Raw genomic sequence first — 21,813 nt, 5'->3', positions numbered from 1 at the left:
CGTCTCGCTCCCTCTCCCCGTCTCCCCGTCTCGCTCCCTCTCCCCGTCTCGCTCCCTCTCCCCGTCTCGCTCCCTCTCGCCGTCTCGCTCCCGGTCTCGCTCCCTCTCCCCGTCTCTCTCCGTCTCGTTCCCTCTCACCGTCTCGCTCCCTCTCACCGTCTCGCTCCCTCTCCCCGTCTCGCTCCCTCTCCCCGTCTCCCTCCCTCTCGCCGTCTCACTCCCTCTCCCCGTCTCCCTCCCTCTCACCGTCTCCCCGTCTCGCTCCCTCTCACCGTCTCGCTCCCTCTCCCCGTCTCTCTCCGTCTCCCGTCTTGCTCCCTCTCTCCGTCTGGCTCCCTCTCGCCGTCTCCCTCCCTCTCACCGTCTCCCCGTCTCCCTCCCTCTCACCGTCTTGCTCCCTCTCTCCGTCTGGCTCCCTCTCCCCGTCTCCCTCCCTCTCCCTGTCTCCCTCCCTCTCACCGTCTCGCTCCCTCTCCCCGTCTCTCTCCGTCTCCCCGTCTCGCTCCCTCTCCCCGTCTCTCTCCGTCTCCCCGTCTCGCTCCGTCTCCCCGTCTCGCTCCCTCTCACCGTCTCGCTCCCTCTCCCCGTCTCTCTCCGTCTCCCCGTCTCGCTCCCTCTCCCCGTCTCTCTCCGTCTCCCCGTCTCGCTCCGTCTCCCCGTCTCGCTCCCTCTCACCGTCTCGCTCCCTCTCCCCGTCTCTCTCCGTCTCCCCGTCTCCCTCCCTCTCGCCGTCTCACTCCCTCTCGCCGTCTCGCTCCCAGTCTCCGTGTCGCTCCCTCGCTCCGTCTCCCTCCCTCTCGCTCCCTCTCCCCGTCTCGCTCCCTCTCCCCGTCTCGCTCCCTCTCCCCGTCTCCCTCCCGCTCTCCGTCTCGCTCCCTCTCTCCGTCTCGCTCCCTCTCACCGTCTCGCTCCGTCTCCCCGTCTCGCTCCCCCTCCCCGTCTCGCTCCCCCTCGCTTTCTCGCTCCCTCTCGCCGTCTCGCTCCCTCTCGCCGTCTCGCTCCCTCTCGCCGTCTCGCTCCCTCTCGCCGTCTCGCTCCCTCTCGCCGTCTCGCTCCCTCTCGCCGTCTCGCTCCCTCTCGCCGTCTCGCTCCCTCTCGCCGTGTCCCTCCCTCTCACCGTCTCCCTCCCTCTCACCGTCTCCCTCCCTCTCACCGTCTCGCTCCCTCTCACCGTCTAGCTCCCTCTCACCGTCTCCCTCCCTCTCCCCGTCTCGCTCCCTCTCGCCGTCTCGCTCCCTCTCGCCGTCTCGCTCCCTCTCCCCGTCTCGCTCCCTCTCGCCGTCTCGCTCCCTCTCCCCGTCTCGCTCCCTCTCTCCGTCTCTCTCCCTCTCGCCGTCTCGCTCCCTCTCGCCGTCTCGCTCCCTCTCCCCGTCTCGCTCCCTCTCCCCGTCTCGCTCCCTCTCACCGTCTCGCTCCCTCTCGCCGTCTCGCTCCCTCTCCCCGTCTCTCTCCGTCTCCCCGTCTCGCTCCCTCTCCCCGTCTCTCTCCGTCTCCCCGTCTCGCTCCGTCTCCCCGTCTCGCTCCCTCTCACCGTCTCGCTCCCTCTCCCCGTCTCTCTCCGTCTCCCCGTCTCCCTCCCTCTCGCCGTCTCGCTCCCTCTCGCCGTCTCGCTCCCAGTCTCCGTGTCGCTCCCTCTCTCCGTCTCCCTCCCTCTCGCTCCCTCTCCCCGTCTCGCTCCCTCTCCCCGTCTCGCTCCCTCTCCCCGTCTCCCTCCCGCTCTCCGTCTCGCTCCCTCTCTCCGTCTCGCTCCCTCTCACCGTCTCGCTCCGTCTCCCCGTCTCGCTCCCCCTCCCCGTCTCGCTCCCCCTCGCATTCTCGCTCCCTCTCGCCGTCTCGCTCCCTCTCGCCGTCTCGCTCCCTCTCGCCGTCTCGCTCCCTCTCGCCGTCTCGCTCCCTCTCGCCGTCTCGCTCCCTCTCGCCGTCTCGCTCCCTCTCGCCGTCTCGCTCCCTCTCGCCGTCTCGCTCCCTCTCGCCGTCTCGCTCCCTCTCGCCGTCTCGCTCCCTCTCACCGTGTCCCTCCCTCTCACCGTGTCCCTCCCTCTCACCGTCTCCCTCCCTCTCACCGTCTCGCTCCCTCTCACCGTCTAGCTCCCTCTCACCGTCTCCCTCCCTCTCCCCGTCTCGCTCCCTCTCGCCGTCTCGCTCCCTCTCCCCGTCTCGCTCCCTCTCCCCGTCTCGCTCCCTCTCGCCGTCTCGCTCCCTCTCCCTGTCTCGCTCCCTCTCCCCGTCTCGCTCCCTCTCGCCGTCTCGCTCCCTCTCGCCGTCTCGCTCCCTCTCCCCGTCTCGCTCCCTCTCCCCGTCTCGCTCCCTCTCGCCGTCTCGCTCCCTCTCGCCGTCTCGCTCCCTCTCTCCGTCTCGCTCCCTCTCTCCGTCTCGCCCCCTCTCCCCGTCTCGCCCCCTCTCGCCGTCTCGCCCCCTCTCCCTGTCTCGCTCCCTCACCCCGTCTCGCTCCCTCTCACCGTCTCCCTCCGTCTCTCCGTCTCGCTCCCTCTCTCCGTCTCGCTCCCTCTCGCCGTCTCCCTCCCTCTCGCCGTCTCGCTCCCTCTCGCCGTCTCGCTCCCTCTCTCCGTCTCGCCCACTCTCCCCGTCTCGCCCACTCTCCCCGTCTCGCTCCCTCTCCCCGTCTCGCCGTCTCGCCCCCTCTCCCCGTCTCGCTCCCTCTCCCCGTCTCGCTCCCTCTCCCCGTCTCGCTCCCTCTCCCCGTCTCGCTCCCTCTCCCCGTCTCGCTCCCTCTCCCCGTCTCGCTCCCTCTCGCCGTCTCGCTCCCTCTCGCCGTCCTCGCTCCCTCTCGCCGTCTCGCTCCCTCTCGCCGTCTCGCTCCCTCTCGCCGTCTCGCTCCCTCTCGCCGTCTCGCTCCCTCTCGCCGTCTCGCTCCCTCTCGCCGTCTCGCTCCCTCTCGCCGTCTCCCTCCCTCTCACCGTCTCCCTCCCTCTCTCCGTCTCGCTCCCTCTCGCCGTCTCGCTCCCTCTCGCCGTCAGTCTCCCTCTCGCCGTCTCCCTCCCTCTCGCCGTCTCCCTCCCTCTCGCCGTCTCGCCCCCTCTCGCCGTCTCGCTCCCTCTCTCCGTCTCGCTCCCTCTCTCCGTCTCGCCCCCTCTCCCCGTCTCGCCCCCTCTCCCCGTCTCGCCCCCTCTCCCCGTCTCGCCCCCTCTCCCCGTCTCGCTCCCTCTCGCCGTCTCCCTCCCTCTCGCCGTCTCGCTCCCTCTCGCCGTCTCGCTCCCTCTCGCCGTCTCGCTCCCTCTCGCCGTCTCGCCCCCTCTCGCCGTCTCGCCCCCTCTCGCCGTCTCGCTCCCTCTCGCCGTCTCGCTCCCTCTCGCCGGCTCGCTCCCTCTCGCCGTCTCGCTCCCTCTCCCCTTCTCCCTCCCTCTCGCCGTCTCGCTCCCACTCACCGTCTCGCACCCTCTCACCGTCTCGCTCCCTCTCCCCGTCTCGCTCCCTCTCCCCGTCTCGCTCCTTCTCACCGTCTCCCTCCCTCTCACCGTCTCCCTCCCTCTCACCGTCTCGCTCCCTCTCTCCGTCTCCCTCCCTCTCGCCGTCTCCCTCCCTCTCGCCGTCTCCCTCCCTCTCGCCGTCTCGCACCCTCTCTCCGTCTCGCTCCCTCTCTCCGTCTCGCCCCCTCTCCCCGTCTCGCCCCCTCTCGCCGTCTCGCCCCCTCTCCCTGTCTCGCTCCCTCACCCCGTCTCGCTCCCTCTCACCGTCTCCCTCCGTCTCTCCGTCTCGCTCCCTCTCGCCGTCTCGCTCCCTCTCGCCGTCTCCCTCCCTCTCGCCGTCTCGCTCCCTCTCGCCGTCTCGCTCCCTCTCTCCGTCTCGCCCACTCTCCCCGTCTCGCCCACTCTCCCCGTCTCGCTCCCTCTCCCCGTCTCGCCGTCTCGCCCCCTCTCCCCGTCTCGCTCCCTCTCCCCGTCTCGCTCCCTCTCCCCGTCTCGCTCCCTCTCCCCGTCTCGCTCCCTCTCCCCGTCTCGCTCCCTCTCCCCGTCTCGCTCCCTCTCGCCGTCTCGCTCCCTCTCGCCGTCCTCGCTCCCTCTCGCCGTCTCGCTCCCTCTCGCCGTCTCGCTCCCTCTCGCCGTCTCGCTCCCTCTCGCCGTCTCGCTCCCTCTCGCCGTCTCGCTCCCTCTCGCCGTCTCGCTCCCTCTCGCCGTCTCCCTCCCTCTCACCGTCTCCCTCCCTCTCTCCGTCTCGCTCCCTCTCGCCGTCTCGCTCCCTCTCGCCGTCAGTCTCCCTCTCGCCGTCTCCCTCCCTCTCGCCGTCTCCCTCCCTCTCGCCGTCTCGCCCCCTCTCGCCGTCTCGCTCCCTCTCTCCGTCTCGCTCCCTCTCTCCGTCTCGCCCCCTCTCCCCGTCTCGCCCCCTCTCCCCGTCTCGCCCCCTCTCCCCGTCTCGCTCCCTCTCGCCGTCTCCCTCCCTCTCGCCGTCTCGCTCCCTCTCGCCGTCTCGCTCCCTCTCGCCGTCTCGCCCCCTCTCGCCGTCTCGCCCCCTCTCGCCGTCTCGCTCCCTCTCGCCGTCTCGCTCCCTCTCGCCGGCTCGCTCCCTCTCGCCGTCTCGCTCCCTCTCCCCTTCTCCCTCCCTCTCGCCGTCTCGCTCCCGCTCACCGTCTCGCACCCTCTCACCGTCTCGCTCCCTCTCCCCGTCTCGCTCCCTCTCCCCGTCTCGCTCCTTCTCACCGTCTCCCTCCCTCTCACCGTCTCCCTCCCTCTCACCGTCTCGCTCCCTCTCTCCGTCTCGCTCCCTCTCGCCGTCTCGCTCCCTCTCGCCGTCTCCCTCCCTCTCGCCGTCTCCCTCCCTCTCGCTCCCTCTCCCCGTCTCGCTCCCTCTCCCCGTCTCGCTCCCTCTCCCCGTCTCCCTCCCGCTCTCCGTCTCGCTCCCTCTCTCCGTCTCGCTCCCTCTCACCGTCTCGCTCCGTCTCCCCGTCTCGCTCCCCCTCCCCGTCTCGCTCCCCTCTCGCCGTCTCCCTCCCTCTCGCCGTCTCCCTCCCTCTCGCCGTCTCCCTCCCTCTCGCCGTCTCGCTCCCTCTCGCCGTCTCGCTCCCTCTCGCCGTCTCGCTCCCTCTCGCCGTCTCGCTCCCTCTCGCCGTCTCGCTCCCTCTCACCGTGTCCCTCCCTCTCACCGTCTCCCTCCCTCTCACCGATTCGCTCCCTCTCACCGTCTAGCTCCCTCTCACCGTCTCCCTCCCTCTCCCCGTCTCGCTCCCTCTCGCCGTCTCGCTCCTTCTCACCGTCTCCCTCCCTCTCACCGTCTCCCTCCCTCTCACCGTCTCGCTCCCTCTCTCCGTCTCGCTCCCTCTCGCCGTCTCGCTCCCTCTCGCCGTCTCCCTCCCTCTCGCCGTCTCCCTCCCTCTCGCTCCCTCTCCCCGTCTCGCTCCCTCTCCCCGTCTCGCTCCCTCTCCCCGTCTCCCTCTCGCTCTCCGTCTCGCTCCCTCTCTCCGTCTCGCTCCCTCTCACCGTCTCGCTCCGTCTCCCCGTCTCGCTCCCCCTCCCCGTCTCGCTCCCCTCTCGCCGTCTCCCTCCCTCTCGCCGTCTCCCTCCCTCTCGCCGTCTCCCTCCCTCTCGCCGTCTCGCTCCCTCTCGCCGTCTCGCTCCCTCTCGCCGTCTCGCTCCCTCTCGCCCCCTCTCGCCGTCTCGCTCCCTCTCGCTCCCTCTCGCCGTCTCGCTCCCTCTCGCCGTCTCGCTCCCTCTCGCCGTCTCCTTCCCTCTCGCCGTCTCGCTCCCTCTCGCCGTCTCGCTCCCTCTCGCCGTCTCGCTCCCTCTCGCCGTCTCGCTCCCTCTCGCCGTCTCGCTCCCTCTCGCCGTCTCCCTCCCTCTCGCCGTCTCGCTCCCTCTCACCGTGTCCCTCCCTCTCACCGTCTCGCTCCCTCTCACCGTCTCCCTCCCTCTCACCGTCTCCCTCCCTCACACCGTCTCCCTCCCTCTCCCCGTCTCGCTCCCTCTCGCCGTCTCGCTCCCTCTCGCCGTCTCGCTCCCTCTCGCCGTCTCGCTCCCTCTCGCCGTCTCCCTCCCTCTCGCCGTCTCCCTCCCTCTCGCCGTCTCCCTCCCTCTCGCCGTCTCGCACCCTCTCGCCGTCTCGCTCCCTCTCGCCGTCTCGCACCCTCTCACCGTCTCGCTCCCTCTCACCGTCTCGCTCCCTCTCACCGTCTCGTTCCCTCTCTCCGTCTCGTTCCCTCTCTCCGTCTCGTTCCCTCTCTCCGTCTCCCTCCCTCTCACCGTCTCGCTCCCTCTCACCGTCTCGTTCCCTCTCTCCGTCTCCCTCCCTCTCGCCGTCTCGCTCCCTCTCGCCGTCTCCCTCCCTCTCGCCGTCTCCCTCCCTCTCGCCGTCTCGCTCCCTCTCGCCGTCTCCCTCCCTCTCGCCGTCTCCCTCCCTCTCGCCGTCTCCCTCCCTCTCTCCGTCTCGCTCCCTCTCCCCGTCTCGCTCCCTCTCGCCGTCTCGCTCCCTCTTGCCGTCTCGCTCCCTCTCGCCGTCTCGCTCCCTCTCGCCGTCTCCCTCCCTCTCGCCGTCTCGCTCCCTCTCACCGTCTCGCTCCCTCTCCCCGTCTCGCTCCCTCTCGCTCCCTCTCACCGTCTCCCCGTCTCCCCGTCTCGCTCCCTCTCCCGGTCTCGCTCCCTCTCCCCGTCTCTCTCCGTCTCCCCGTCTTGCTCCCTCTCTCCGTCTCGTTCCCTCTCACCGTCTCGCTCCCTCTCCCCGTCTCGCTCCCTCTGCCCGTCTCCCTCCCTCTCGCCGTCTCGCTCCCTCTCACCGTCTCCCCGTCTCCCCGTCTCGCTCCCTCTCACCGTCTCGCTCCCTCTCCCCGTCTCTCTCCGTCTCCCGTCTTGCTCCCTCTCTCCGTCTGGCTCCCTCTCCCCGTCTCCCTCCCTCTCACCGTCTCGCTCCCTCTCCCCGTCTCTCTCCGTCTCCCCGTCTCGCTCCCTCTCCCCGTCTCTCTCCGTCTCCCCGTCTCGCTCCGTCTCCCCGTCTCGCTCTCTCTCACCGTCTCGCTCCCTCTCCCCGTCACTCTCCGTCTCCCCGTATCGCCCCCTCTCACCGTTTCGCCCCCTCTCACCGTTTCGCCCCCTCTCTCCGTGTCGCTCCCTCTCTCCGTCTCCCTCCCTCTCACCGTCTCGCTCCCTCTCCCCGTCTCGCTCCCTCTCGCCGTCTCGCTCCCCCTCGCCGTCTCGCTCCCTCTCGCCGTCTCGCTCCCTCTCTCCGTCTCGCTCCCTCTCGCCGTCTCCGTCCCTCTCGCCGTCTCCGTCCCTCTCGCCGTCTCCCTCCCTCTCGCCGTCTCGCTCCCTCTCGCCGTCTCGCTCCCTCTCGCCGTCTCGCTCCCTCTCGCCGTCTCGCCCCCTCTCCCCGTCTCGCTCCCTCTCGCCGTCTCGCTCCCTCTCGCCGTCTCGCCCCCTCTCGCCGTCTCGCTCCCTCTCCCCGTCTCGCTCCCTCTCCCCGTCTCTCTCCCTCTCCCCGTCTCTCTCCCTCTCGCCGTCTCGCTCCCTCTCGCCGTCTCCCTCCCTCTCACCGTCTCCCTCCCTCTCACCGTCTCGCTCCCTCTCCCCGTCTCGCTCCCTCTCACCGTCTCGCTCCCTCTGTCCGTCTCGCTCCCTCTCACCGTCTCCCTCCCTCTCCCCGTCTCCCTCCCTCTCGCCGTCTCGCTCCCTCTCGCCGTCTCCCTCCCTCTCGCCGTCTCGCTCCCTCTCACCGGCTCCCTCCCTCTCTCCGTCTCGCTCCCTCTCACCGTCTCGCTCCCTCTCTCCGTCTCGCTCCCTCTCGCCGTCTCGCGCCGTCTCGCTCCCTCTCGCCGTCTCCCTCCCTCTCTCCCTCACGCCGTCTCGCTCCCTCTCGCCGTCTCCCTCCCTCTCTCCGTCTCGCTCCCTCTCGCCGTCTCCCTCCCTCTCGCCGTCTCGCTCCCTCTCACCGTCTCGCTCCCTCTCCCCGTCTCGCTCCCTCTCTCCGTCTCGCTCCCTCTCGCCGTCTCGCTCCCTCTCTCCGTCTCGCTCTCAGTCTCCGTCTCGCTCCCTCTCACCGTCTCCCTCCCTCTCTCCGTCTCGCTCCTTCTCTCCGTCTCGCTCCCTCTCACCGTCTCGCTCCCTCTCACCGTCTCGCTCCGTCTCCCCGTCTCGCTCCCTCTCCCCGTCTCTCTCCCTCTCGCCATCTCGCTCCCTCTCGCCGTCTCGCTCCCTCTCGCCGTCTCGCTCCCTCTCGCCGTCTCGCTCCCTCTCCCCGTCTCGCTCCCTCTCCCCGTCTCGCTCCCTCTCCCCGTCTCGCTCCCTCTCCCCGTCTCTCTCCCTCTCGCCGTCTCGCTCCCTCTCGCCGTCTCCCTCCCTCTCTCCGTCTCGCTCCCTCTCTCCGTCTCACCGTCTCGCTCCCTCTTCCCGTCTCCCTCCCTCTCGCCGTCTCGCTCCCGCTCGCCGTCTCGCACCCTCTCACCGTCTCGCTCCCTCTCCCCGTCTCGCTCCCTCTCCCCGTCTCGCTCCCTCTCGCCGTCTCGCTCCCTCTCGCCGTCTCGCTCCCTCTCGCCGTCTCGCTCCCTCTCGCCGTCTCGCTCCCTCTCGCCGTCTCGCTCCCTCTCCCCGTCTCGCTCCCTCTCCCCGTCTCGCTCCCTCTCCCCGTCTCTCTCCCTCTCGCCGTCTCGCTCCCTCTCGCCGTCTCCCTCCCTCTCTCCGTCTCGCTCCCTCTCTCCGTCTCACCGTCTCGCTCCCTCTTCCCGTCTCCCTCCCTCTCGCCGTCTCGCTCCCGCTCACCGTCTCGCACCCTCTCACCGTCTCGCTCCCTCTCCCCGTCTCGCTCCCTCTCCCCGTCTCGCTCCCTCTCGCCGTCTCGCTCCCTCTCGCCGTCTCGCTCCCTCTCGCCGTCTCCCTCCCTCTCACCGTCTCCCTCCCTCTCACCGTCTCGCTCCCTCTCACCGTCTCGCTCCCTCTACCCGTCTCGCTCCCTCTCACCGTCTCGCTCCCTCGCTCCCTCTCACCCACTCGCTCCCTCTCACCGTCTCGCTCCCTCTCTCCGTCTCGCTCCCTCTCGCCGTCTCGCTCCCTCTCGCCGTCTCGCTCCCTCTCGCCGTCTCGCTCCCTCTCGCCGTCTCGCTCCCTCTCGCCGTCTCGCTCCCTCGCTCCCTCTCACCGTCTCGCTCCCTCTCACCGTCTCGCTCCCTCTCACCGTCTCGCTCCCTCTCACCGTCTCGCTCCCTCTCACCGTCTCGTTCCCTCTCTCCGTCTCGTTCCCTCTCGCCGTCTCGCTCCCTCTCGCCGTCTCGCTCCCTCTCGCCGTCTCGCTCCCTCTCGCCGTCTCGCTCCCTCTCGCCGTCTCGCTCCCTCTCGCCGTCTCGCTCCCTCTCACCGTCTCGTTCCCTCTCTCCGTCTCGTTCCCTCTCGCCGTCTCGCTCCCTCTCTCCGTCTCGCTCCCTCTCGCCGTCTCGCTCCCTCTCGCCGTCTCGCTCCCTCTCTCCGTCTCGCTCCCTCTCTCCGTCTCGCTCCCTCTCGCCGTCTCGCTCCCTCTCGCCGTCTCGCTCCCTCTCGCCGTCTCGCTCCCTCTCACCGTCTCGCTCCCTCTCACCGTCTCGCTCCCTATCTCCGTCTCCCTCCCTCTCGCCGTCTCGCTCCCTCCCTCTCTCCGTCTCGCTCCCTCTCTCAGTCTCGCTCCCTCTCTCCGTCTCGCACCCTCTCGCCGTCTCCCTCCCTCTCGCCGTCTCGCTTCTTCTCTCCGTCTCGCTCCCTCTCGCCGTCTCGCTCCCTCTCGCCGTCTCGCTCCCTCGCTCCCTCTCACCGTCTCGCTCCCTCTCGCCGTCTCGCTCCCTCTCGCCGTCTCGCTCCCTCTCTCCGTCTCCCTCCTCCCTCTCTCCGCCTCCCTCCCTCTCTCCGCCTCCCTCCCTCTCTCCGTCTCCCTCCCTCTCCCCGTCTCCCTCCCTCTCCCCGTCTCCCTCCCTCTCCCCGTCTCCCTCCCTCTCGCCGTCTCGCTCCCTCTCGCCGTCTCGCTCACTCTCACCGTCTCCCTCCTTCTCACCGTCTCCCTCCCTCTCACCGTCTCCCTCCCTCTCTCCGTCTCATTCCCTCTCTCCGTCTCCCTCCCTCTCCGTCTCTCTCACTCTCCGTCTCTCTCACTCTCACCGTCTCCCTCACTCTCACCGTCTCCCTCACTCTCTCCGTCTCCCTCACTCTCCGTCTCCCTCACTCTCCGTCTCCCTCACTCTCCGTCTCCCTCACTCTCCGTCTCCCTCACTCTCCGTCTCCCTCACTCTCCGTCTCCCTCACTCTCCGTCTCCCTCACTCTCCGTCTCCCTCACTCTCCGTCTCCCTCACTCCCCGTCTCCCTCACTCCCCGTCTCCCTCACTCCCCGTCTCTCTCACTCCCCGTCTCTCTCACTCTCCGTCTCCCTCACTCTCCGTCTCCCTCACTCTCCGTCTCACTCACTCTCCGTCTCCCTCACTCTCCGTCTCCCTCACTCTCCGTCTCCCTCACTCTCCGTCTCCCTCACTCTCCGTCTCCCTCACTCTCCGTCTCCCTCACTCCCCGTCTCCCTCACTCCCCGTCTCCCTCACTCCCCGTCTCTCTCACTCCCCGTCTCTCTCACTCTCTGTCTCTCTCACTCTCTGTCTCTCTCACTCTCTGTCTCTCTCACTCTCTGTCTCTCTCACTCTCTGTCTCTCTCACTCTCCGTCTCCCTCACTCTCCGTCTCCCTCACTCTCCGTCTCCCTCACTCTCGCCGTCTCGCTCCCTCTCGCCGTCTCCCTCACTCTCCGTCTCCCTCACTCTCCGTCTCCCTCACTCTCCGTCTCCCTCACTCTCCGTCTCCCTCACTCTCGCCGTCTCCCTCACTCTCCATCTCCCTCACTCTCCGTCTCCCTCACTCTCCGTCTCCCTCCCTCTCTCCGTCTCCCTCCCTCTCACCGTCTCCCTCCCTCTCACCGTCTCGCTCCCTCTCGCCGTCTCGCTCCCTCTCGCCGTCTCGCTCCCTCTCTCCGTCTCCCTCCCTCTCTCCATCTCCCTCCCTCTCGCCGTCTCGCTCCCTCTCGCCGTCTCGCTCCCTCTCTCCGTCTCGCTCCCTCTCTCCGTCTCGCTCCCTCTCGCCGTCTCGCTCCCTCTCACCGTCTCGCTCCCTCTCACCGTCTCGCTCCCTCTCTCCGTCTCGCTCCCTCTCGCCGTCTCCCTCCCTCTCGCCCTCTCACCGGCTCCCTCCCTCTCTCCGTCTCGCTCCCTCTCACCGTCTCGCTCCCTCTCTCTGTCTCGCTCCCTCTCGCCGTCTCGCGCCGTCTCGCTCCCTCTCGCCGTCTCCCTCCCTCTCTCCGTCTCGCTCCCTCTCGCCGTCTCTCTCCCTCACGCCGTCTCGCTCCCTCTCGCCGTCTCCCTCCCTCTCGCCGTCTCCCTCCCTCTCGCCGTCTCCCTCCCTCTCACCGTCTCGCTCCCTCTCACCGTCTCGCTCCCTCTCCCCGTCTCGCTCCCTCTCTCCGTCTCGCTCCCTCTCACCGTCTCCCTCCCTCTCTCCGTCTCGCTCCCTCTCGCCGTCTCGCTCCCTCTCGCCGTCTCGCTCCCTCTCGCCGTCTCGCTCCCTCTCTCCGTCTCGCTCCCAGTCTCCGTCTCGCTCCCTCTCCCCGTCTCGCTCCCTCTCACCGTCTCGCTCCCTCTCTCCGTCTCGCTCCCAGTCTCTGTCTCCCAGCCTCTCACTCCGTCTCCCCGTCTCGCTCCCAGTCTCCGTCTCGCTCCCTCTCTCCGTCTGGCTCCCTCTCACCGTCTCCCTCCCTCTCCCCGTCTCGCTCCCTCTCTCCGTCTCGCTCCCTCTCCCCGTCTCGCTCCCTCTCCCCGTCTCGCTCCCAGTCTCCGTCTCGCTCCCTCTCCCCGTCTCGCTCCCAGTCTCCGTCTGGCTCCCTCTCACCGTCTCCCTCCCTCTCCCCGTCTCGCTCCCTCTCTCCGTCTCGCTTCCTCTCACCGTCCCGCTCCCTCTCGCCGTCTCCCTCCCTCTCCCCGTCTCGCTCCCTCTCTCCGTCTCGCTCCCTCTCTCCGTCTCATTCCCTCTCTCCGTCTCCCTCCCTCTCGCCGTCTCCCTCCCTCTCGCCGTCTCCCTCCCTCTCACCGTCTCCCTCCCTCTCCGTCTCCCTCCCTCTCCGTCTCCCTCACTCCCCGTCTCCCTCACTCTCCGTCTCCCTCACTCTCCGTCTCCCTCACTCTCCGTCTCCCTCCCTCTCGCCGTCTCCCTCCCTCTCGCCGTCTCCCTCCCTCTCTCCGTCTCCCTCCCTCTCTCCGCCTCCCTCCCTCTCTCCGTCTCGCTCCCTCTCGCCGTCTCCCTCCCTCTCTCCGTCTCCCTCCCTCTCACCGTCTCGCTCACTCTCACCGTCTCCCTCCCTCTCACCGTCTATTTCCCTCTCTCCGTCTCCCTCCCTCTCACCGTCTCCCTCCCTCTCTCCGTCTCCCTCCCTCTCTCCGTCTCCCTCACTCTCCGTCTCTCTCACTCTCCGTCTCTCTCACTCTCACCGTCTCCCTCACTCTCACCGTCTCCCTCACTCTCACCGTCTCCCTCACTCTCACCGTCTCCCTCACTCTCCGTCTCCCTCACTCTCGTCGTCTCGCTCCCTCTCTCCGTCTCCCTCCCTCTCTCCGTCTCCCTCCCTCTCGCCGTCTCGCTCCCTCTCGCCGTCTCCCTCACTCTCACCGTCTCGCTCCCTCACTCTCACCGTCTCCCTCACTCTCACCGTCTCCCTCACTCTCACCGTCTCCCTCACTCTCCGTCTCCCTCACTCTCCGTCTCCCTCACTCTCCGTCTCCGTCTCCCTCACTCTCACCGTCTCCCTCACTCTCCGTCTCCCTCACTCTCCGTCTCCCTCACTCTCCGTCTCCGTCTCCCTCACTCTCCGTCTCCCTCACTCCCCGTCATGAGATCGTAACCGCGCCTAACCTTAGGACACAAAAGGGCAATTTGTTCACGGCCAATCCACCTAACCCGCACATCTTTGGACTGTGGGAGGGAACCGGAGCACCTGGAGGAAACCCACGCACACACGGGGAGGATGTGCAAACTCCACACAGTCACCCGAGGCTGGTGTGTAATCCGGGTCCCTGGAGCTGTGAGGCAGCAGTGCTAACCACTGTGCCCCCATCTCGCCCCACACTATCTGCCTGTCTCTCTCTCTCTGCCTCTTTCTGCCCATCTCTCTCTCTCTCTCGCTCTGCCCATCTCTAGCCCGTGGGAATGTTGATCACAATGAAGGGGGACAGGTTGTGCTGCTGGGCGCTGTGTGTTTCCGTCTCCCACCCTCCCCCGCTCCCTGTTTACCTGCCCACCATTGTTCTCTGTCCGAAACTGATACTGGATGTTATGATCAGCGAATGCCGCCTGCTGTACGCTTGCGATCGCCACTGCCGTCTGTTCGTCTGCGTTGCTGCTGTCCCCTACCACAGGGAAACAGAGAAAAACATTCCAATTGAAACAATTCATCGTCCACTCGCCCTCCCTCCCAACCCAACCCACAGAGCTGCCAATCCCCTCAACCACTCCAAGGCCAGTCCGGGGAACACGCCTCGATTGAAGTTACACACCCTTTACTGGCAGGGTGGTGGATACCGAGTATTCGGCGATTGTTGTGTCGGACCATGCCCCACACTGGGAGGATTTACGGGTGAGCATGGAGGGGGGGGGCCAGCGCCCACAATGGAGACTGGATGTAGGATTGTTCGCGGATGAGGGGGTGTGCGGGCGTGTGACGGAGGCCATCCAGAGTTATGTGGAGATAAATAACACAGAGGAGGTTTCGGCAGCAATAGCATGGGAGGCACTGAAGGCAGTGATTAGGGGGAGCTGATTTCGATATGGGATCGAAGGGAGAAGGTGGACTGGGCAGAGATGGATAGGCTGGTTAGGGAGATCCTCCAGGTGGATAGAAGGTATTCTGAAACCCTGGAGGCGGTTAAGGAGCGGCAGAAGCTGCAGGTGGAGTTTGGTCTGATATCCGCAGGGAAGGTGGTGGGACAGTTGAGGAAGGCGTGAGGGGCGGTGTACGAGTATGGGGAGAGGCCAGTAGAATGTTTGCACACCAGCTCAGGAAACGGGTGGCGACCAGTGTCATGTGAGAGTACCTTTAAGAAATGGATGTTTATCAAATAGCTGTAGTGCATGCACCTTTAAGAAATGGATGTTTATCAAATAGCTGCAGTGATGTCAGTGTGTTGGTGGAGCTGAACTGTGACTCTGCTTTTACTTTCGCTTTGAGCAAAAAAGCTGGTGTGTGTCTGTGTGTTTTAGTTTCGTTTCCAGAGTGAAGAGCTGCAGTGGAAGCAAGCAGATGCGTATGGCTAGCTCTACAAGCTAAAGAATGTTCATTTGGGTGATTTCAAAGTAATACCTGTTTCTGTAGAGAATTTAAACCTGCTGTCTTTCTGTAAAAAAGAGTCTTTTGGTCTTATGGATGTTGTTAGGAAAGTTATGAAGGATTACTTATAGAATATTGTATCTGTGGGGATTATTGGTGTTAATAGTTATTAAGATGTTTACTGTGTGTTTATAAAGTATTAACTAGATTGATAAATAAAGATGGTTTTGTTTTACTTCAGATCTCTGTTACATCACACCTACAGAGTAAGCCCTTGTGATCCCCATAACCACAATCTATTAAAAGTCGTGGGTCAGGTGAACTTTATGATATACTTTGGATTTTTTGAAACCCTGGCCCATAACATGAGGGAGATGGGAAGAGTGAAGAATAGAGCGAGGAACACGGTCTTGGACCCAGCAGGGGTGAACGGGGTGTTCAAGGAATTTTACAGTCGGCTGTATGAGTCGGAGCCCCCGGCTACGGTGGAGGGGCTGAGGCAGTTTTTGGAAGGCGAGGACTTTCCAAAGGTGGAGGAAGGGTTGGTGGAGAGGCTGGGAGCCCCCGATCGAGATTGTTGAGGTATTGGAGGTCACGCAGTCGGGCAAGGCCCCGGGGTCGGATGGCTACCCAGTGGAATTCTATAAGAGGTTTTCTGGGGTGCTGGTCCGTTACTGGTGAGGGCATTTAATGAGGCTAGGGGGCGAGGCGTCCTTCCCCCAACAATGTCACAGGCTTTGATCTCATTGATCCTGAAGTGGGAGAGGGGCCCAGAACAATGCGGGTCATATAGACCAATCTTCCTACTAAATATAGACGCTAAATTGCTGGCCAAGATTTTGGCCTTGAGGATAGAGGATTGCGTTCCGGGGTGATAGGGGAGGACCAGGCGGGATTTGTCAAAGGGAAGCAGTTAACGGCCAATGTTAGAAGGCTTTTGAATGTCATGATGCCCTCCTAGGGGAGGGAGGTGGAAGGGGCGGTCGCTATGGACACGGAGAAGGCCTTTGACCGGGGGGGGGGGGGGGGGGGGGGGGAGTGGAAGTATTTGTGGGAGGTACTGGGGCGGTTAGGGTTTGGGCAGGGCTTTGTAGACTGGGTCCGGTTGTTGTACCAGTGCTGGTGTCGAGCGTGCGGACGAACCGGGTGAGCTCGGACTATTTCAGACTGAGCCGGGGGAACGAGGCAGGGATGTCCACTCTCCCCACTGTTGTTTACCTTGGCTGTAGAGCCATTGGCGATGGCGCTGAGAGCATCAAAGGACTGGAAGGGGCTAGTCCGGGGGAGGGGGGATTGGAACACAGGGTCTCGTTACATGCAGATGACTATTCCTGTATAGTTCTGACCCGTTAAGGGGAGAGACAGGGAGACAGAGACAGAGACACAGGGAGAGGGAGAGAGAGAGACAGGAGAGGGAAAGAGAGAGACAGGGAGAGGGAGAGAGAGAGACAGGGAGAGGGAGAGAGAGAGACGGAGAGCGAGAGAGAGAGACACAGACAGGGGAGAGAGAGAGAGACAGGGAGAGAGAGAGACAGGGAGAGGGAGAGAGAGAGAGACGGAGAGAGAGAGAGAGACAGACGGGGACGGGGCTGACAGTCGGGGAGGGGACGGGGCTGACAGTCGGGAGGGGACGGGGCTGACAGTCGGGGAGGGGACGGGCTGACAGTCGGGGAGGGGCGGGCTGACAGTCGGGGAGGGGACGGGGCTGACAGTCGGGGAGGGGACGGGGGCTGACAGTCGGGGAGGGGACGGGGCTGACAGTCGGGGAGGGGACGGGGCTGACAGTCGGGGAAGGGACGGGGCTGACAGTCGGGGAAGGGACGGGGCTGACAGTCGGGGAGGGGGCGGGTCTGACAGTCGGGGAGGGGGACGGGTCTGACAGTCGGGGAGGGGACGGGGCTGACAGTCGGGGAGGGGACGGGGCTGACAGTCGGGGAGGGGGACGGGGCTGACAGTCGGGGAGTGGACGGGGCTAACAGTCGGGGAGGGGACGGTGCGGACAGTCGTGGAGGGGGCGGGGCGGACAATCGGGGAGGGGACGGGGCAGACAGTTGTGGAGGGGATGGGGCAGAGTCAGGGAGGGCACGGGGCTGACAGTCGGGGAGGGGGCGTGGCAGAGTCGGGGAGGGGACGGGGCAGACAGTCGGGGAGGGGACGGGGCAGACAGTCGGGGAGTGGACGGGGCATACAGTCGGGGAGGGGACGGGGCGGACAGTCGGGGAGGGGGCGGGGTGGACAGTCGGGGAGGGGGCGGGGGCGGACAGTCGGGGAGGGGGGCGGGGCGGACAGTCGGGGAGGGGGCGGGGCGGACAGTCGGGGAGGGGGCGGGGCGGACGGTCGGGGAGGGGTCGGGGCAGACAGTCGGGGAGGGAACGGGGCTGACAGTCGGGGAGGGGACAGGGCGGACAGTCGGGGGATGGGGCGGGGCAGACAGTCGGGGAGGGGACGGGGCTTACAGTCGGGGAGGGGACGGGGCTGACAGTCGGGGAGGGGACGGGGCTGACAGTCGGGGAGGGGACGGGGCTGACAGTCGGGGAGGGGTCGGGGCAGACAGTCGGGGAGGGAACGGAGCTGACAGTCGGGGAGGGGACAGGGCGGACAGTCGGGGATAGGGCGGGGCAGACAGTCGGGGAGGGGACGGGGCGAACCGTCGGGGAGGGGACGGGGCGGACAGTCGGGTAGAGGGCGGGCAGGACAGTCGGGGAGGGGGTCGGGGCAGACTGTCGGGGAGTGGGCGGGGCAGACAGCCGGGGAGGGGTCGAGGCAGACAGTCGGGGAGGGGGCGGGGAGGACAGTCGGGAGGGGGCAGGGCGAACCGTCGGGGAGGGGACGGGGCGGGACAGTCGGGGAGGGGAAGGGGCGGACAGTCGGGGAGGGGACGGAGCGGACAGTCGGGGAGGGGACGGGGCAGACAGTCGGGGAGGGGACGGGGCTGACAGTCGGGGAGGGGACGGGGCTGACAGTCGGTGAGGGGACAGGGCGGACAGTCGGGGATGGGGCTGGGCAGACAGTCGGGGAGGGGACGGGGGCAGACAGTCGGGGAGGGACGGGGCAGACAGTCCGGGGAGGGGGCGGGGGCGGACAGTCGGGGAGGGGGCGGGGCGGACAGTCGGGGAGGGGCGGGGCGGACAGTCGGGGCGGGGCGGAGTCTGGGAGGGGGCGGAGTCTGGGAGGGGGCGGGGTGGAGTCAGAGAGGAGTCGGGGCGGAGTCAGAGAGGGGGCGGGGGTACACAGTTGGGGATGGGACGGGGCGGAGTCGGAGAGGGGGCGGGGCGGAGACGGAGAGGGGGCGGGGCAGACAGTCGGGGAGGGGACGGGGCAGACAGTCGGGGAGTGGACAGGGCATACAGTCGGGGAGGGGACGGGGCGGACAGTCGGGGAGGGGGCGGGACGGACAGTCGGGGAGGGGGCGGGACGGACAGTCGGGGAGGGGGCGGGGCGGACAGTCGGGGAGGGGGCGGGGCGGACAGTCGGGGAGGGGACGGGGCTGACAGTCGGGGAGGGGACGGGGCTGACAGTCGGGGAGGGGACGGGGCTGACAGTCGGGGAGGGGACGGGGCTGACAGTCGGAGAGGGGACGGGGCTGACAGTCGGGGAGGGGACGGGGCTGACAGTCGGGGAGGGGACGGGGCTGACAGTCGTGGAGGGGACGGGGCTGACAGTCGGGGAGGGGACGGGGCTGACAGTCGGGGAGGGGACGGGGCTGACAGTCGGGGAGGGGACGGGGCTGACAGTCGGGGAGGGGACGGGGCTGACAGTCGGGGAGGGGACGGGGCTGACAGTCGGGGAGGGGACGGGGCTGACAGTCGGGGAGGGGACGGGGCTGACAGTCGGGGAGTGGACGGGGCTGACAGTCGGGGAGGGGACGGGGCTGACAGTCGGGGAGGGGACGGGGCTTACAGTCGGGGAGGGGACGGTGCGGACAGTCGGGGAGGGGGGCGGGGCGGACAATCGGGGAGGGGACGGGGCAGACAGTTGTGGAGGGGATGGGGCAGAGTCAGGGAGGGCACGGGGCTGACAGTCGGGGGAGGGGGCGTGGCAGAGTCGGGGAGGGGACGGGGCAGACAGTCGGGGAGTGGGACGGGGCAGACAGTCGGGGAGTGGACAGGGCATACAGTCGGGGAGGGGACGGGGCGGACAGTCGGGGAGGGGGCGGGACGGACAGTCGGGGAGGGGGCGGGGCAGACAGTCGGGGAGGGGGCGGGGCGGACAGTCGGGGAGGGGGCGGGGCGGACAGTCGGGGAGGGGGCGGGGCGGACAGTCGGGGAGGGGGCGGGGCGGACGGTCGGGGAGGGGGCGGGGCGGACGGTCGGGGAGGGGCCGGGGCAGACAGTCGGGGAGGGGACGGGGCTGACAGTCGGGGAGGGGACGGGGCTGACAGTCGGGGAGGGGACGGGGCTGACAGTCGGGGAGGGGACGGGGCTTACAGTCGGGGAGGGGACGGGGCTGACAGTCGGGGAGGGGACGGGGCTGACAGTCGGGGAGGGGACGGGGCTGACAGTCGGGGAGGGGACGGGGCTGACAGTCGGGGAGGGGACGGGGCTGACAGTCGGGGAGGGGACGGGGCTGACAGTCGGGGAGGGGACGGGGCTGACAGTCGGGGAGGGGACGGGGCTGACAGTCGGGGAGGGAACGGGGCGGACAGTCGGGGAGGGGACGGGGCGGACAGTCGGGGAGGGTACGGGGCGGAGTCGGGGAGGGGATGGGGCGGACAGTCGTGGAGGGGACGGGGCGGACAGTCGGGGAGGGGACGGGGCAGAGTCGGGGAGGGGACGGGGCTGACAGTCGGGGAGGGGGCGTGGCAGAGTCGGGGAGGGGACGGGGCAGACAGTCGGGGAGGGGACGGGGCAGACAGTCGGGGAGGGGACGGAGCAGACAGTCGGGGAGGGGACGGGGCAGACAGTCGGGGAGGGGACGGGGCAGACAGTCGGGGAGGGGACGGGCAGACAGTCGTGGAGGGGACGGGTGGAGACGGGGAGGGGGCGGGGTACACAGTCGGGGAGGGGACGGGGCGGACAGTCGGGGAGGGGGCGGGGCGGACAGTCGGGGAGGGGACGGTGCAGGCAGTCGGGGAGGGGACGGGGCGAACAGTCGGGGAGGGGACGGGGCGGACAGTCGGGGAGGGGACGGGGCGGACAGTCGGGGAGGGGACGGGGCGGACAGTCGGGGGAGGGGACGGGGCGGACAGTCGGGGAGGGGACGGGCCGGACAGTCGGGGAGGGGGCGGGGCGGACAGTCGGGGTGGGGACGGGGCGGACAGTCGGGGAGGGGACGGGGCGGACAGTCGGGGAGGGGGCGGGGCGGACAGTCGGGGAGGGGGCGGAGGCGGACAGTCGGGTAGGGGGCGGGGCGGACAGTCGGGGAGGGGGCGGGGCGGGGCGTAGACGGGGAGGGGGCGGGGCGGAGTCAGAGAGGAGTTGGGGCGGAGTCGGAGAGGGGGCGGAGCAGGCAGTCGGGGAGGGGACGGGGCTGACAGTCGGGGAGGGGACGGGGCTGACAGTCGGGGAGGGGACGGGGCTTACAGTCGGGGAGGGGACGGGGCTGACAGTCGGGGAGGGGACGGGGCTGACAGTCGGGGAGGGGACGGGGCTGACAGTCGGGGAGGGGTCGGGGCAGACAGTCGGGGAGGGAACGGGGCTGACAGTCGGGGAGGGAACGGGGCTGACAGTCGGGGAGGGGACAGGGCGGACAGTCGGGGATAGGGCGGGGCAGACAGTCGGGGAGGGGACGGGGCGAACCGTCGGGGAGGGGACGGGGCGGACAGTCGGGTAGAGGGCGGGCAGGACAGTCGGGGAGGGGTCGGGGCAGACTGTCGGGGAGTGAGCGGGGCAGACAGCCGGGGAGGGGTCGAGGCAGACAGTCGGGGAGGGGGCGGGGAGGACAGTCGGGGAGGGGGCAGGGCGAACCGTCGGGGAGGGGACGGGGCGGACAGTCGGGGAGGGGAAGGGGCGGACAGTCGGGGAGGGGACGGAGCGGACAGTCGGGGAGGGGACGGGGCAGACAGTCGGGGAGGGGACGGGGCAGACAGTCGGGGAGGGGACGGGGCTGACAGTCGGGGAGGGGACGGGGCTGACAGTCGGTGAGGGACAGGGCGGACAGTCGGGGATGGGGCGGGGCAGACAGTCGGGGAGGGGACGGGGCAGACAGTCGGGGAGGGGACGGGGCAGACAGTCGGGGAGGGGACGGGGCAGACAGTCGGGGAGGGGGCGGGGCGGACAGTCGGGGAGGGGGCGGGGCGGACAGTCGGGGAGGGGCGGGGCGGACAGTCAGGGCGGGGCGGAGTCTGGGAGGGGGCGGAGTCTGGGAGGGGGCGGGGTGGAGTCAGAGAGGAGTCGGGGCGGAGTCAGAGAGGGGGCGGGGTACACAGTTGGGGATGGGACGGGGCGGAGTCGGAGAGGGGGCGGGGCGGAGACGGAGAGGGGGCGGGGCAGACAGTCGGGGAGGGGACGGGGCAGACAGTCGGGGAGTGGACAGGGCATACAGTCGGGGAGGGGACGGGGCGGACAGTCGGGGAGGGGGCGGGACGGACAGTCGGGGAGGGGGCGGGACGGACAGTCGGGGAGGGGGCGGGGCGGACAGTCGGGGAGGGGGCGGGGCGGACAGTCGGGGAGGGGACGGGGCTGACAGTCGGGGAGGGGACGGGGCTGACAGTCGGGGAGGGGACGGGGCTGACAGTCGGGGAGGGGACGGGGCTGACAGTCGGAGAGGGGACGGGGCTGACAGTCGGGGAGGGGACGGGGCTGACAGTCGGGGAGGGGACGGGGCTGACAGTCGTGGAGGGGACGGGGCTGACAGTCGGGGAGGGGACGGGGCTGACAGTCGGGGAGGGGACGGGGCTGACAGTCGGGGAGGGGACGGGGCTGACAGTCGGGGAGGGGACGGGGCTGACAGTCGGGGAGGGGACGGGGCTGACAGTCGGGGAGGGGACGGGGCTGACAGTCGGGGAGGGGACGGGGCTGACAGTCGGGGAGTGGACGGGGCTGACAGCCGGGGAGGGGACAGGGCTGACAGTCGGGGAGGGGACGGGGCTTACAGTCGGGGAGGGGACGGTGCGGACAGTCGGGGAGGGGGCGGGGCGGACAATCGGGGAGGGGACGGGGCAGACAGTTGTGGAGGGGATGGGGCAGAGTCAGGGAGGGCACGGGGCTGACAGTCGGGGAGGGGGCGTGGCAGAGTCGGGGAGGGGACGGGGCAGACAGTCGGGGAGGGGACGGGGCAGACAGTCGGGGAGGGGACGGAGCAGACAGTCGGGGAGGGGACGGGGCAGACAGTCGGGGAGGGGACGGGGCAGACAGTCGGGGAGGGGACGGGCAGACAGTCGTGGAGGGGACGGGCAGACAGTCGGGGAGGGGACGGGTGGAGACGGGGAGGGGGCGGGGTAGACAGTCGGGGAGGGGACGGGGCGGACAGTCCGGGAGGGGGCGGGGCGGACAGTCGGGGGCGGGGCGGGGCGAAGTCGGGGAGGGGGCGGGGCGGAGTCAGAGAGGAGTTGGGGCGGAGTCGGAGAGGGGGCGGGGTAGACAGTCGGGGATGGGACGGGGCAGAGAGTCGGGGAGGGGACGGGGC

At 68.7% G+C, this 21,813-nt stretch overlaps 1 protein-coding gene across 2 annotated transcripts in view; it reads right to left on the bottom strand.

Annotated features, from left to right (window-relative positions):
- The window catches only part of usf2l (upstream transcription factor 2, c-fos interacting-like), a 568,951-nt gene that overhangs the window by 430,386 nt on the left and 116,752 nt on the right, over positions 1-21,813 (bottom strand). For both annotated transcript variants that reach the window (XM_072468923.1, XM_072468924.1), the window contains exon 3: positions 13,215-13,330. In XM_072468923.1, coding sequence (XP_072325024.1) covers positions 13,215-13,330 — 116 coding nt within the window. The remainder of the gene's footprint in view (positions 1-13,214; positions 13,331-21,813) is intronic.

This window comes from Scyliorhinus torazame, chromosome 12 (assembly GCF_047496885.1).
Source record: "Scyliorhinus torazame isolate Kashiwa2021f chromosome 12, sScyTor2.1, whole genome shotgun sequence".
Taxonomy (NCBI): Eukaryota; Metazoa; Chordata; class Chondrichthyes; order Carcharhiniformes; family Scyliorhinidae; genus Scyliorhinus; species Scyliorhinus torazame.
This window is presented reverse-complemented; position numbering and strand designations above follow the sequence as displayed.